The sequence below is a fragment of the Aquarana catesbeiana genome, linkage group LG01 (assembly GCF_042186555.1).
Source record: "Aquarana catesbeiana isolate 2022-GZ linkage group LG01, ASM4218655v1, whole genome shotgun sequence".
In the NCBI taxonomy this organism is placed as follows: domain Eukaryota; kingdom Metazoa; phylum Chordata; class Amphibia; order Anura; family Ranidae; genus Aquarana; species Aquarana catesbeiana.
Window position 1 is genome coordinate 590,255,475 of NC_133324.1, and position 13,133 is coordinate 590,268,607.

The 13,133-nt window shown below is 41.9% G+C and overlaps 1 protein-coding gene across 5 annotated transcripts in view; it reads right to left on the reverse strand.

Annotated features, from left to right (window-relative positions):
• The window catches only part of INTS10 (integrator complex subunit 10), a 63,486-nt gene that overhangs the window by 7,902 nt on the left and 42,451 nt on the right, over positions 1-13,133 (reverse strand). For all 5 annotated transcript variants that reach the window (XM_073598123.1, XM_073598139.1, XM_073598130.1 and 2 more), the window contains 2 exons: positions 11,055-11,217; positions 6,447-6,540 (listed from right to left, as the gene is read on the reverse strand). In XM_073598123.1, the coding sequence (XP_073454224.1) occupies positions 6,447-6,540; positions 11,055-11,217 (257 nt within the window). The remainder of the gene's footprint in view (positions 1-6,446; positions 6,541-11,054; positions 11,218-13,133) is intronic.

A 13,133-nucleotide genomic window follows, 5' to 3' on the forward strand; every position in this document is an offset into this window, starting at 1 on the left:
TTGGATTTTAGGTGTTTACATGTTTAAAACAGGTTTTTTTGCTAGAAAATTACTTAAAACTCCCAAACATTATATATCGTTTTTTTTCTAATGCCCTAGAGAATACAATGGCGGTCATTGCAATACTTTTTTTCACACCGTATTTGCGCAGCGGTCTTACAAGCGCGCTTTTTTTGGAAAAAATTCACATTTTTGAATAAAAAAAAAAATAAGACAACGGTAAAGTTAGCCTAATTTTTTTTTTATATTGTGAAAGATAATGTTACACCGAGTAAATTGATACCAAACATGTCACGCTTCAAAATTGCGCCCGCTCGTGGAATGGTGTCAAACTTTTACCCTCAAAAATCTCCATAGGCAACGTTTAAAAAATTCTACAGGTTGCGTGTTTTGTGTTACAGAGGAGGTCTAGGGCTACAATTGTTGATCTCGCTCTAACGATCGCGGCGATACCTCACATGTGTAGTTTGATCACAGTTTTCATATGCGGGCGCTACTCACGTATGCGTTCGCTTCTGCACGCGAGCTCGTCGGGACGGGGGGTTTAAAAAAAAATAAATCAATTTTAATTCTTATTTATTTTACATGATTTTATTTTTACATTTTTTTTTTTTTTTTTTAAAAACGAACGTGTAACTTTTATTCCTATTACAAGGACTGTAAACATCCCTTGTAATAGAAAAAAAGCATCACAGGACCTCTTAAATATGAGATCTGGTGTCAAAAAGACCTCAGATCTCATATTTACACTGAAATGCAATTTAAAAAAAAAAAAAGTCATTTAAAAAAAATGACATTGAAAAAAAATGTGCCTTTAAGACGTATGGACGGAAGTGACATTTTGACGTCACTTCCGCCCTGCAATGTCATGGAGACAAGTGGGACACCTCACTCGTCTCCAGGCACAGCAAGGAGACAGACGCGATCGCCTCCGCCGCTGCACCGGATCGCGGCGGGAGGGGGGGCCCTCTCCCGCCACCGATAAAAGTGATCTCACGCCAATCCGCCGCAGAGACCACTTTTATCTGAAAGCTGACCGCCGCACGAAAATGGAGATACCGGGGTTATGGCAGCTAGCTGCTGACATAACAACGATATCCACTGCCAAACTTTGGACGTACATCAGCGTGCGGCGGTCGGCAAGTGGTTAAAGGGTAAGTTCCCCTTTGTACACTTTTTTAAAAATTTTTTTCTAAATTCCAGCTCCCCTATGCACCAATATAGCATTCATGTACTTTTTTTGCAAAGATATCAAAGCTTTTCATTAAATCTACAGACACTTACTTTTCTTGCCCTAATCCACGTTTCCATTAGTAATGTCTTCTTCCTGATCAGACTATAGGTCATGACACAGGAAGGAGTTGACCAGCTGACCTCATTAACACACACCCTGCATTATCCGCCTACCCACTCCCAGCTGCATGTTTTTTAAATGAAATGCAATCAATCAGTGATCAGCTTTCTCACTAAATACACAATATACAATTGCATAGTGTATGGCCATGTTTATACACCTAAAATTACTAGTTGCCCTCCTTTCAGTGCCATTAATTGGTAACGGCACACCAAACACAGAAGCAAACACACATTTTGCCAAGTGAAAAAATGCACAGTAAAAAACATACAACCCATAAAACGCCAACATGTCCCATTAATCACATGTAGTGCAGCCAACATTACTAATGGAAGCGTCTGGAAACGTGGATTAGGACAAGAAAAGTATGTGTCTGTAGATTTAATGGAAAGCTTTGATATTTTTGCAAAAAAAGTACATGAATGCTAAATTGGTGCATAGGGGGGCTGGAATTTAGAAAAAAAAAAAGGGTACAAAGGGGAACTTGCCCTTTAACCACGGTGAACATCTGCAAAAGCGTGCACCAAATTGCATGGTGCTGCCCAACATGCCTGTGCTAGGTCGCACCTGTAGGTGTGAAAAAGCCTAAGGCTATATTCATACCTGCACATTATGGCATAAAACATTAGCGCACCTTGGTGCCATTCATTCTGCATAGCACCAAAAACAAACCTGTGTTGCAGTGCACCACAGGACACGATTGTGGTTTTTTTTTGTTTTTGCAATTCTGATGTGGCAGCCCATTCATTCGAATAGGCTTTCTCAGCACGACATGCGTATACGCACCGCACTGGAATAGTCTAGGGCCTATTCACATCTTTCAGCACTGTGGTAATGCATGTAAATACATTGTTGTACCATTTATGAATCCAAATGCACCTCTGACCTACACACAAGGCAACGCACCACAACGAATGGCACTGCCATGTGCTGCGGTGCGTCAGTAAAAAATGCTGCATGTTTGATTTAGTATATTCTGGTGTACTGCCAGCTTGTTTTTTTTAATGGGTTGCTTTACAATAACATATCTTCAGTAGCCTAGATCTCTAAAGCTGGCCATAGATGGATCAAAATTCATCCAGTTCAGCAAGGACCGGCTGGATTTCTATCCATCTATGGTCAGGCCTGTTTAACAGCATTTAATCTACGGATCAACTTCTCACAAATGAGCTTGCTGGAAAACATTTGTTCGATCAGTGCTGCAGCCTATTGGTTAGTGTATTTTGACAGCATAGGAGTCCAGCTGACTCCTGTTGTCAGAATACAATGACAGCAGGAGGATTCCCGCATCCACCCTGCGTCTCCGTTCACACATATGCGATGCGGGAACAAGCGCGATTCCTGTGCAAGTTCCTGCATTGCATGTCACTCGCAGGCAGTTCACACTGCCCTCTGCAAACCTCTGCGGGTGTCAATAGAAAGTTAATTACATCCCCAGATCAGTTCCCAGATCGCAGTGCTAACTGTCAAACGGTACAGGAATTGGATCGCATGGGTTTGAACACCAAAAAAAAAAAAAAAAGGGTCCTGCACCATTTTGGTGGGAATGCGATGCAATTTCAGCCATACAGTTTGACTGAATTTGCATCCCACAGACATCTCATGTTATCTGCACAGCAATGCGGTGCGAATCACATGCGATATCTGTGTTTGCACCAGTGTTAACCCAGCCTTAATGTGTGGATAAGGGTATTGACTCAGTATTAGTCCAGTCATCAATTTTGACATGCTGTTTTCACTGAAGTTTTGTATATTTATCACATACTCCGTTTGATTTGCCTAGGCTGTGACAAGTTTCCTTTCAGTAACAAAGTAGTTTTTTTAGTTAGTACTGAAAAACTCAACTGTAACACAAACTGAAAATAAAGTCAACAACAAAAATATAATTTTCGCTTCCATGGGGATTATAAATACTAAATACTCAAACTTAAAAAGGTTCTTTGGCAGTGGGACCCAAATAATTGAAAAACATCATACATACAATTGGCTGTTGTAAACCTTCATTACACCAATACCCACTGCCTTTCTAGCTGAGAGGTGAAGGGGTCAGACAAGTCGTTTCTGCTACACCTCAACCTTCAAACAAAGCAGAGAGGCAGCAGATCTCAGCACTGCACTACATTTCAAGTGTCAAACTGTTAAAGAAAGGAAATAAAAAAAAGACTGTGAAACCTGGACGATTGTATGCAAAACTTATTTTGGGAGACTTTAATTTGCTCTCAAGATAAACCAAAATAAAGGAATACTTACCCTCAGAATATTTCATACAATAAAAAGTTTTGTTTTTTTTTTTTTAAGAAAAATTTTTGTTTGCTTGGAACCTTTAGACTGGGTGTACACTGGTGCGAACACAGACATCACACGTAATTTGCACTGCATTGCTGTGCAGATCACATGAGATGTCTGTGCGATGTAAATTCAGCCATACAAACTGTATGGCTGAAATCGCATCGCATTCGCACCAAAATGGTGCAGGACCCTTTCTTTGGTTCGCACCGGAATTCCTGTACCATTTGACAGTTTGCACTCCGATCTGGGAGTGTCATTAACTTTCTATTGACACCCATAGCGGTTCGAAGAGGGCAGTATGAACTGCCTGTGAGTGACATGCGATGTGGGAGCCTGCACAGGAATCACACGGTTTCCCGCATAGTATATGTATGAACCCAACCTTATAGTAACAAACGCATTGGGAGAGATTTACTAAAACTGGTGCACCTGTGCATAGTAACAAACCAGCTTACAGGTTTGTTGTCAAAGCTTAAGTAAACAAGCTGAAGTTAGATGCCGATTGGTTACTGTGCATGCACAGCTGCACCAGAATCTGTGTGCACCAGTTTTAGTAAATCTCCCCATTAGAGCAGCACGATCAATTGTTAAAAAAAAAAAATTGCGATCTCAATTCAAACCCCCTTCACAGTCTTAATCCAGCATTTCCACGACTCATGTAACAGGTGTAGAGCAATTCTGCTCACAGCTGTCAAAAAAAAAAAAAAAGCAGGCTGAAAGAGATGAAGGAAACATTGTATCCTCTGTTCTTTTAGAGGTCAAAGGGATAACCTTCAGTCTGCAAATGAGGTCAGTTTACCCAACTTAAAGACTTAAGGCCTGTACACACGGTACGAAAATCAGAAGGGAAAAGTCTGAAGACCAGCTGTCTGCGGATTTTCGGATCGTTAGTACGGTGCATTCCACAGACAATTTTACATCAGACAAAAGCTGGATGTGCAGACTATAAAATTTTTGTCTGGTGTGAACTCCGTCTGATTTTCAGATGGTCAGTACAGAAATCGTCACACAAAAGTCGAAAGTATAAACGCGCATGCTCGGAAACAAGGAACAACTGGGAAGAGTTCGGTCTTGTAAACTAATGTTTGTAATCTAGAATTAACATTCGCGACACGGCAATTAATGGAATGTCAAAATTCTCATCTTCTTTAATGCGATAATAATGAAGCTGCTTTGCTGGCGATACTGACGTAGTTATGCCAGACGTATTTTAAAAGGCATTTGTTTTGTAAGATCTGAAAATTGCGAATCAACGATAACCAAACTTCTACTAACATGAAATTAGCAGAAGGGGCTCAAAGGGTGGCGCTCGAGACACGAACTTCCTCTTTATACCCTCATAGTACGTCACTACGTTCGTGTTTGTCAAACGACATTTTGCGGATAGTTAGTATGCTAGACAAAATCCTGCACACGCCCTTTTGACAAAAATCAGACGCTCGTTCGTCCAACAATCAGACCGTGTGTACGAGGCCTTAGCCTTTTTCTTACACTAGTTGCTTGTCGCCCCAGCCAAGAGAAGACAGTGATTATGGCTAGCGGCTATAGCAGCCACTTGCGATAATCCGAAGCAGATCCGGCAGGCTGGTTGTACCCAAGTTGACAGATCAACTTGATACATTCAGCCTGTCAATTAGTGGTTCGAATCTGCCGAGATTTGAACCATGTATGGCCGGCTTTAGATGTGATTTAACTAGATTGCAATTACCATGCACAAATAAGGACAACATAAAGGTTTAGCAGATTAACTTTTTATCCAGAAAACTGCACATGGCAATTTTTTTCCAATTGAGAGGCAAAATTGTTTACAGTTGCCAACAGGTTTGCGGTCTGGACCAAACGCTCAGGAGTTTGTAAGTGGTCAAGGGCCCATTCACACTAAAAACTGCATGTGAATTGCATTGCGTGTTCCTTTGCAATTCATATGCAGTTCTCTGCAGTGTGATTTTTAGCCCATTCATTTTGAATATGCTGAAATCGCATCACACCAACAAGTAGTGCATGCTCTAACCTTGGAAGCACGCTGCAACCGTATCACATGGTACATTTATACCATGCGATCCAACACTGACAAAACGCACTGCGTACATGGTGTCGTTATCTTTGCACTGACATCCGCTGCAGATCACAAGGGCAGTGTGATTTGAATGCAGTACTGAAAACCAGCACAGAACGTGGGTTTCCTGCATGGCATTCTAATGTTCACGAGGCCTAAATGTTACAGAAAAGGGTCTTTTTTTTTTTTTAATCCTTCATTACATAAATACAATCAAACAAAAGTAAATGCTTAATCATCGATTACACAAATTATATATCAATCCATGTCCATGATCAACTGAGTCACATTTTAAAGCAACAGCTACTCCTAAAACTTAAATGGGTTATTGTAATAACTTAGCTTACATTAACCACCTTGCTAGTATTATAGCATAGGTATATGCCCAAAAGCTTTCATTGCAAGTATGAGGATCCAATAAAAATGCCATTAATGCCATTTTATTTGATAGAGAGTTCAGAATATGATATACTTTCATACCTTTGCCTCAATAGTCGGTGTTCAGACAACAGACATTTAATCATGTTTGCACTTTCTTAGCTTGATTCATCTGCATTACAGTGGCTTAATTAATTTACTACTCAACGTTACTCTGCACTCGACCCATGTTTATTGCATATATATGCGTGTATAGCAATGTAGGGAGATGTGGATCTGGAACAGTATTGTAGTAAGGGATAATGGACACAATACTAACTAGCAGTAGTCTAAATATGAACTGTCAACTCTAACAAGTAAAATACTTACTTAAGCAATACTCCTTGATTGGGGATTAGTTCCAAATGAATCTTACCCCCTTCCTGTGTTCTTAAATATGCAAATTCCTCAAGCATATCAATATCTGAAGATATTAAGGGAAACATACAATGTAATACTGACATATAATCACACACACAGGTTGGACTTGTGTCTTTTTTCAACATCACCTACTATGTAACTATGTAACAACAGATCTCCATGGGTAAAAATATCATGCTGGATATCTATACCGATATGGACTGGGTAAAGTGTTAGGAACGAAAGGATGCCACATTGATGATGTGGCAACCTACAGAGGGCTGACTTCAAAAAACACCCCGAAAAAAAAAGTGAAGAAATTATGCAGCAGGCTAGTCCATTTTGCTGAAATTTCATTGCAACTCAAAATGGTACTCAGTAGTTTGTATGGCCCCCACGTGCTTGTATGCATGCCTGACAATGTTGGGGCATTCTCCTAATGAGACAACTGATGGTGTCCTCGGGTATTTCCTCCCAGTCCTGAACCGGGTCATCACTGAGCTCCTGAAGACTGAGGTGCAACCTGGCGGCGTTGGATGGACCAAAACAATGTCCCAGAGGTGTTCTATTGGATTTAGGTCAGGCGAGTGTGAAGGCCATTCAATGGTATCAATTCATTCATCCTTCAGGAACTGGCTGTATACTCTCGCCACATAAGGCGGGCATTGTCGTGAACCAGGGGGAACCCAGGACCCATTGCACCAGCGTAGGGTCTGACAATGGGTCCAAGGATTTCATTCCGATACCTAATGGCAGTCAGGGTGCCATTGTATAGCCTGTAGAGGTCTGCGAGTCCCTCCATGGATATGTCTCCCCAAACCATCACTGACCCACCACCAAACCGGTCATACTGAACAATGTTACAGGCAGCATAACGTTCTCCACAGCTTCTCCAGACCCTTTCACGTCTGTCACATGTGCTCAGGGTGAACCTGCTCTCATCTGTGAAGAGCTCAGGGCGCCAGTGGCGAACCTGCTAATTCTGGTGTTCAATGGCAAATGCCAATCAAGCTACACGGTCCCAGACAGTAAGCACAGGCCCCTCTAGAGGACATTGGGCCCTCAGACCACGCTCATGAAGTCAGTTTCTGATTGTTTGGTCAGAGACAGACCAGTGGCCTGCTGGAGGTCATTTTGTAGGGCTCTGGCAGTGCTCATCTTGTTCCTCCTTGCACAAAGGAGCAGATACCGGTCCTGCTGATGGGTTAAGGACCTTCTATGGCCCTGTCTAGCTCTCCAAGACTAACTGCCTGTCTCCTGGAATTTCTTCTATGCTTAAGAGACTGTGCTGGGAGACACAGCAAACCTTCTGGCAATGGCATGTATTGATGTGCCATCCTGGAGGAGTTGGCCTACCTGTGCAACCTCTATAGGGTCCAGGTATCGCCTGTCAGTGGCCTCCACCTGTAAAACCCTTCCTGTTTTGGAGGTCGTCTCATGGTTGCCCATCTAGTGCACCTGTTAATATCATTAACAATGCAGCTAAAACTGATTAACAAACCCCTCTACTACTTAACTGAGGAGTTTAAGTGACTGGATGCTATAATCTAATTAAAAAGTGTCCCTTTAATTTTTTTGAGCAGTGTACAGTTGTGCTCATAAGTTTACATACCCTGGCAGAATTTATGATTTCTTGGCCATTTTTCAGAGAATATGAATGATAACACAAATAACATTTCTTTCCCTCATGGTTAGTGTTTGGCTGAAGCCATTTATTATCAATCAACTGTGTTTACTCTTTTTAAATCATAATGACAAGAGAAACTACCCAAATGACCCCGGTCAAAAGTTTAAATACCCTGGTGATTTTGGCCTGATAACATGCACACAAGTTGACACAAAGGGGTTTGAATGGCTATTAAAGGTAACCATCCTCACCTGTGACCTGTTTGCTTGTAATTAGTGTGTGTGTATAGAAGGTCAATGCGTTTCTGGACTCCTGACAGACCCTTGCATCTTTCATCCAGTGCTGCACTGACTGTAAGAACGATCAAGCAGCGGAACCACTGCTATGATCGTTCTTATGCTACACAGAATCGCCGGCTAAAAACAAGGATATCTGAATGATGCATATAGCTGCAGGCATCATTCAGATATTCACACTGAAATTCCATGTCGCCATTTTTTTTTGCTAGAAAATTACTTAGAACCCCCTAACGTTATATAGATATTTTTTCTAACACCCTAGAGAATAAAATGGCGGTCATTGCAATACTTTGTCGCAACGTATTTGAACAGCAGTCTTACAAGCGCACTTTTTTTTAAAAAAAAATACACTTTTTTGAATTAAAAAAAATTAGACAACAGTAAAGTTAGCCCATTTTTTTTTTATATTGTGAAAGATAATGTAACGCCGAGTAAATTGATACCCAACATGTCCTGCTTCAAAATTGACGCATCATAAATTCTGCCAGGGTATTTAAACTTATGAGCACAACTGTATATATATATTTAGTAAAAATGCCCTAAATGTTTCTTTTGTTATTTGTAGTATTCCTTGTTTTCTGTCTGCATGCCAACTGGATTTATTGGAACTGTGTTAATGTGTCATATGGCTCTATAGGAGATGCCTCTAGCAATAAGAGCTGTTTTTCAATGATAAGCATTTATTAACCACTTAAGAGCTATGGGCGGAAGTGACATTTTGATGTCGCTTCCGCCCTGCAATGGTATGGAGATGGGTGGGGGCCATCTTTCCCTCACTCGTCTCAATGCCTAACAGGGAGAACAACCCGAACCCCTTCCGCCCCCAATGACGGCTCCAGTAAGCGGCAGAGGGCACCGTAGCGTGGCGGGAGCCCCTCTCCCGCTGCCGATAAAAGTGATCTCATGGCGAATCTGTCACTGAGACCACTTTTATCTGAAAGCGGAAGAAGAGGATACTGGGGGTTATGGTAGCTAGCTGCTGCCATAACAACGATATTCCTCAGTACCAACATATGACGACGCCAGGCGATCCGTAAGTGGTTAAATTCAAAATAGTCTCAGTGCCATTGATTGTGATGGCCCAGATATCATTTTTTTTTTTATATATTTCAGAAGGGAGACATAATGGTCAAAGTAATTAGCATCACGCAAAACTTTATTCAGACTTCTGAATAACTTATTGATAAAAGGCATTATCTACACCCACCGGCCACTTTATTAGGTACTTGCTAGTACCGGGTTGGATCTACTTCTGCCTTAATTCTTCATGGCATAGATTCAATGAGGTTTTGGAAACATTCCTCAGAGATTTTGGTCCATATTGACATGATACCATCAGGCAGTTGCTGCCGATTTGTCGACTGCACATCCATGATGGGAATCTCCCATTCACTACATCCCAAAGATGCTCTATTGGATTGAAATCTGGTGACTGTGGAGCCCATTGGAGTACAATGAACTCATTGTCAAGTTCAAGAAACCAGTGGTGAGATGATTTGAGCTTTGTGACATGGTGCATTATCCTGCTGGAAGTAGCCATCAGAAGATGGATACACTGTAGTCATAAAGGGATGGACATGGTCAGTAATAATACTCAGGTAGGCCGTGGTGTTTAAAACTATGCTCATTTGGTACTAAGTGTTCCAAAGTGTGCCAAGAAAATCCCCCCCCCCCGCCATTACACCACCACCACCAGCCTGAACCGTTGATACAAGGCAGGATGGATCCATGCTTTTATGTTTTTTTATGCCAAATTCTGACCCTACCATCTGAATGTCGCAGCTGAAATCGAGACTCATCAGACCAGTCAACATTTTTCCAATCTTCTATTGTTTAATTTTAGTGAGCCTGTGTAAATTGCCTCAATTTCATGTTCTTAGCTGACAGGAGTGGCACGCGGTGTGGTCTTCTGCTGCTGTACCCCATCTTCTTTAAGATTCGATGTGTCGTGCGTTCAGAGATGGTATTTTGTACACCTTGGTTGTAACAAGTAGTTATTTGAGTTACTGTTGCCTTTCTATCATCAAGAACCAGTGTGTCCCATTTTCTTTGACATCAACAAGGCATTTTCATCCACAACTGCCACTCACTGCATATTTTCTCTTTTTCGGACCATTCTCTGTAAACCCTAGAGATGGTTGTGCATGAAAATACCAGTGGATCAGCAGTTTTTTAAAATGCTGAGACCAGCTGCCTGGCACCAACAACCATGCCACGTTCAAAGTCACTTAAATCCCCTTTCTTCCCCATTCTGATGCTCGGTTTAAACTTCAGCAAGTCGTCTTCACCACATCTAGATGCCTAAATGCACTGAGTTGCTGCCATGTGATTGGCTGATTAGCAATTTATGTTACCAAGCAATTGAACAGGCGTACTTAATAAAGTGGCCGGTGAGTGTATATGTTAATTTACCCATCGAATTCACAGATATTAAAGTCTGTGTGATGCTAAGAAACTACTATGACCATTGTCTCCCTTCTGAAATATTAAAAAAAAAATGTTCTCTATATAACAGTAAATAGCATAAGTCAAAATGGTTGCTAGTGGTCTGGGTACCACTGTAAGACTTATTTGTGGAAATTGCTCAGCCAGCAATTCTACATGCATGACACAGCTAGCAGCTATTACACAAGTACATTAGTCAAAGGATACTTGTTATGTAGTTGAAGAAGTTTTCGTACTGGAAATTTCCTTGTTGACATATTTTCCCTATGGTTTTTAAGAAGAGGATCTCTCCTTTGGGCCAGTCATGCTGCAGTAACACAATAAGTTGTCCCAGAGCCATGTCATCCCGATTATCAGACAATGCTCTGAGCTAACAAAGAAAAAAAATACATACAGCCATTATTGAACATACAGCAAAATATACACAATTAATTTACATATTAAATACTAGAATAGGACAATTCTAACATGTCAAATTAACAGGAGAATAAAAAAAAAAAAAAAAAAAAAAAAAAAAAAAAAAAAAAACACACACAACATTAACAACTTTCCTACCAGCGTTGTTTATAGGGGCTGAAAAGTTGAGCACATATCGCACAGAGTGCATGGGTCAGAAGTACTTACAGCCCACTTCTCATGCAGGGGCTATGCCCACACTGCAAGGTATAACTGTCAGTTTATTCTGGGGGAAAGCAAAGGCGCTTTTATGATCCTCTACTTCTCTGGAAGGCAGCACTCCCCAATGCTCAGACGGAGGACTTTTGCTCAGCGTCATTACGTCCAACGCAGTCCCCCCCAGTACAGCTCTCCTTTTCCAATAAACACACTTACCATATCAGAGCAGCACAGGGTAAGGGGTGTCCTCCCTCACCTGGGTCATTTGACTGGGGACGGGGAGAAGCAGCACTTGCTGCTGCACCATGGATGCTCTGTGGGGTAGTAGATTTGAACCCCCTCCCATATCTATGCCCTGTAGGAATGGATCAAAGCCCTATAAAGCACACTGTGGCTAACTACACTTATTGCACCATATGCCAAGGGAGCACTGAACGTAGGATCCAGTGCCCAAAACAAAATTACAGGCTGTCCCCGATACTGTGGGCTCTGGATATGGTTACCAAGGTATACACTGGGATAACTGATCTGGAAACTGCTAGTGAGGCATAAGCAGTCAAATCTTGAGAAAAGTCAGTCGAAGAAGCAAAAGAAAACTGGTGGAAATAGAAGGCTCTTCCCGAACAGAAGAAAGGGGTCCATCACCCTAAGGATACTAGCAAAAACTGGAACCCCATGGAGTGGGCGGGGTCTTTTGTATACACTAGGTTGGTGATTCAAGCAAAGCCTTTGCCATGTCCTGTTCCTGTGTCCTTTAGGCTCCATTCACACTTGTACGACTCCAAAGTTGTGCCGACTTTGGAGTGCATCTTTGATGCAACTTTGGATGGGTGCAACTTGGATATGACTTTGGCTTTTACCAATAATAATGGACAACTGTTGCACACAAGCTGCATTGCATAACATTCAGGTACAACTTTCATGCAACCTCTGAGGGTTAACATTGAAGTCTATGGCCCTCAAGTTGCATTAAAATCGGACCAAAGTAGCGCATGAACTACTTTGAAGTTGCTGCAACTTTAAAGTGATTGTAAAGCTTTGTTTTTTTTTGTTTTTTTTTCCAAACATGTTATACTTTCCTCCTCTGTACAAGAGCTTTGCACAGAGTGGCCCCGATCCTCCTTTTCTGGGGTCCCCCCACAGCGCTCCTGGCTCCTCCTCTTCTCGAGTGCCCCCACGGAGAGCCGCTTTCCATGGGGGCACTGGAGCGGGTGCGCTCCCGAGTCCTGCTGCTGCGTCCATTGACACAGAAAGCAGGACTTGGCCCCGTGTCACTGGATTTGATTGACAGCAGCGGGAGCCAATGGCTCCTGCTGCTATCAATCTATCCAATGAGGACCCGAGACAGCGGGTGGAGCTGGAACGATTGGGCTCAGGTAGGAAAAAGTGGGGGGTCTGAGAGGGTATAGAATGCATTAAGGTGAAAAACCATGAGGCTGCATTCACAACTGAGCGTATCGTTTTCAGGCATTTTTTAGGTCGTTTTTCTGGCATTTTTGTTGACCGTTTTTGCAGCGTTTTTGTTCAGGTCGAAAGGTCACCAATATAAAAAGCAGAAAAACACCTGTAAATCTTTTTTGAGCTTTGTAAACAGGGGCCATTTAAATGAACGGGATTTTGCTTGTTGGGCGTTTTGGGACTTTTGAAATGAGCGCTTTACGAGCTGAAAAC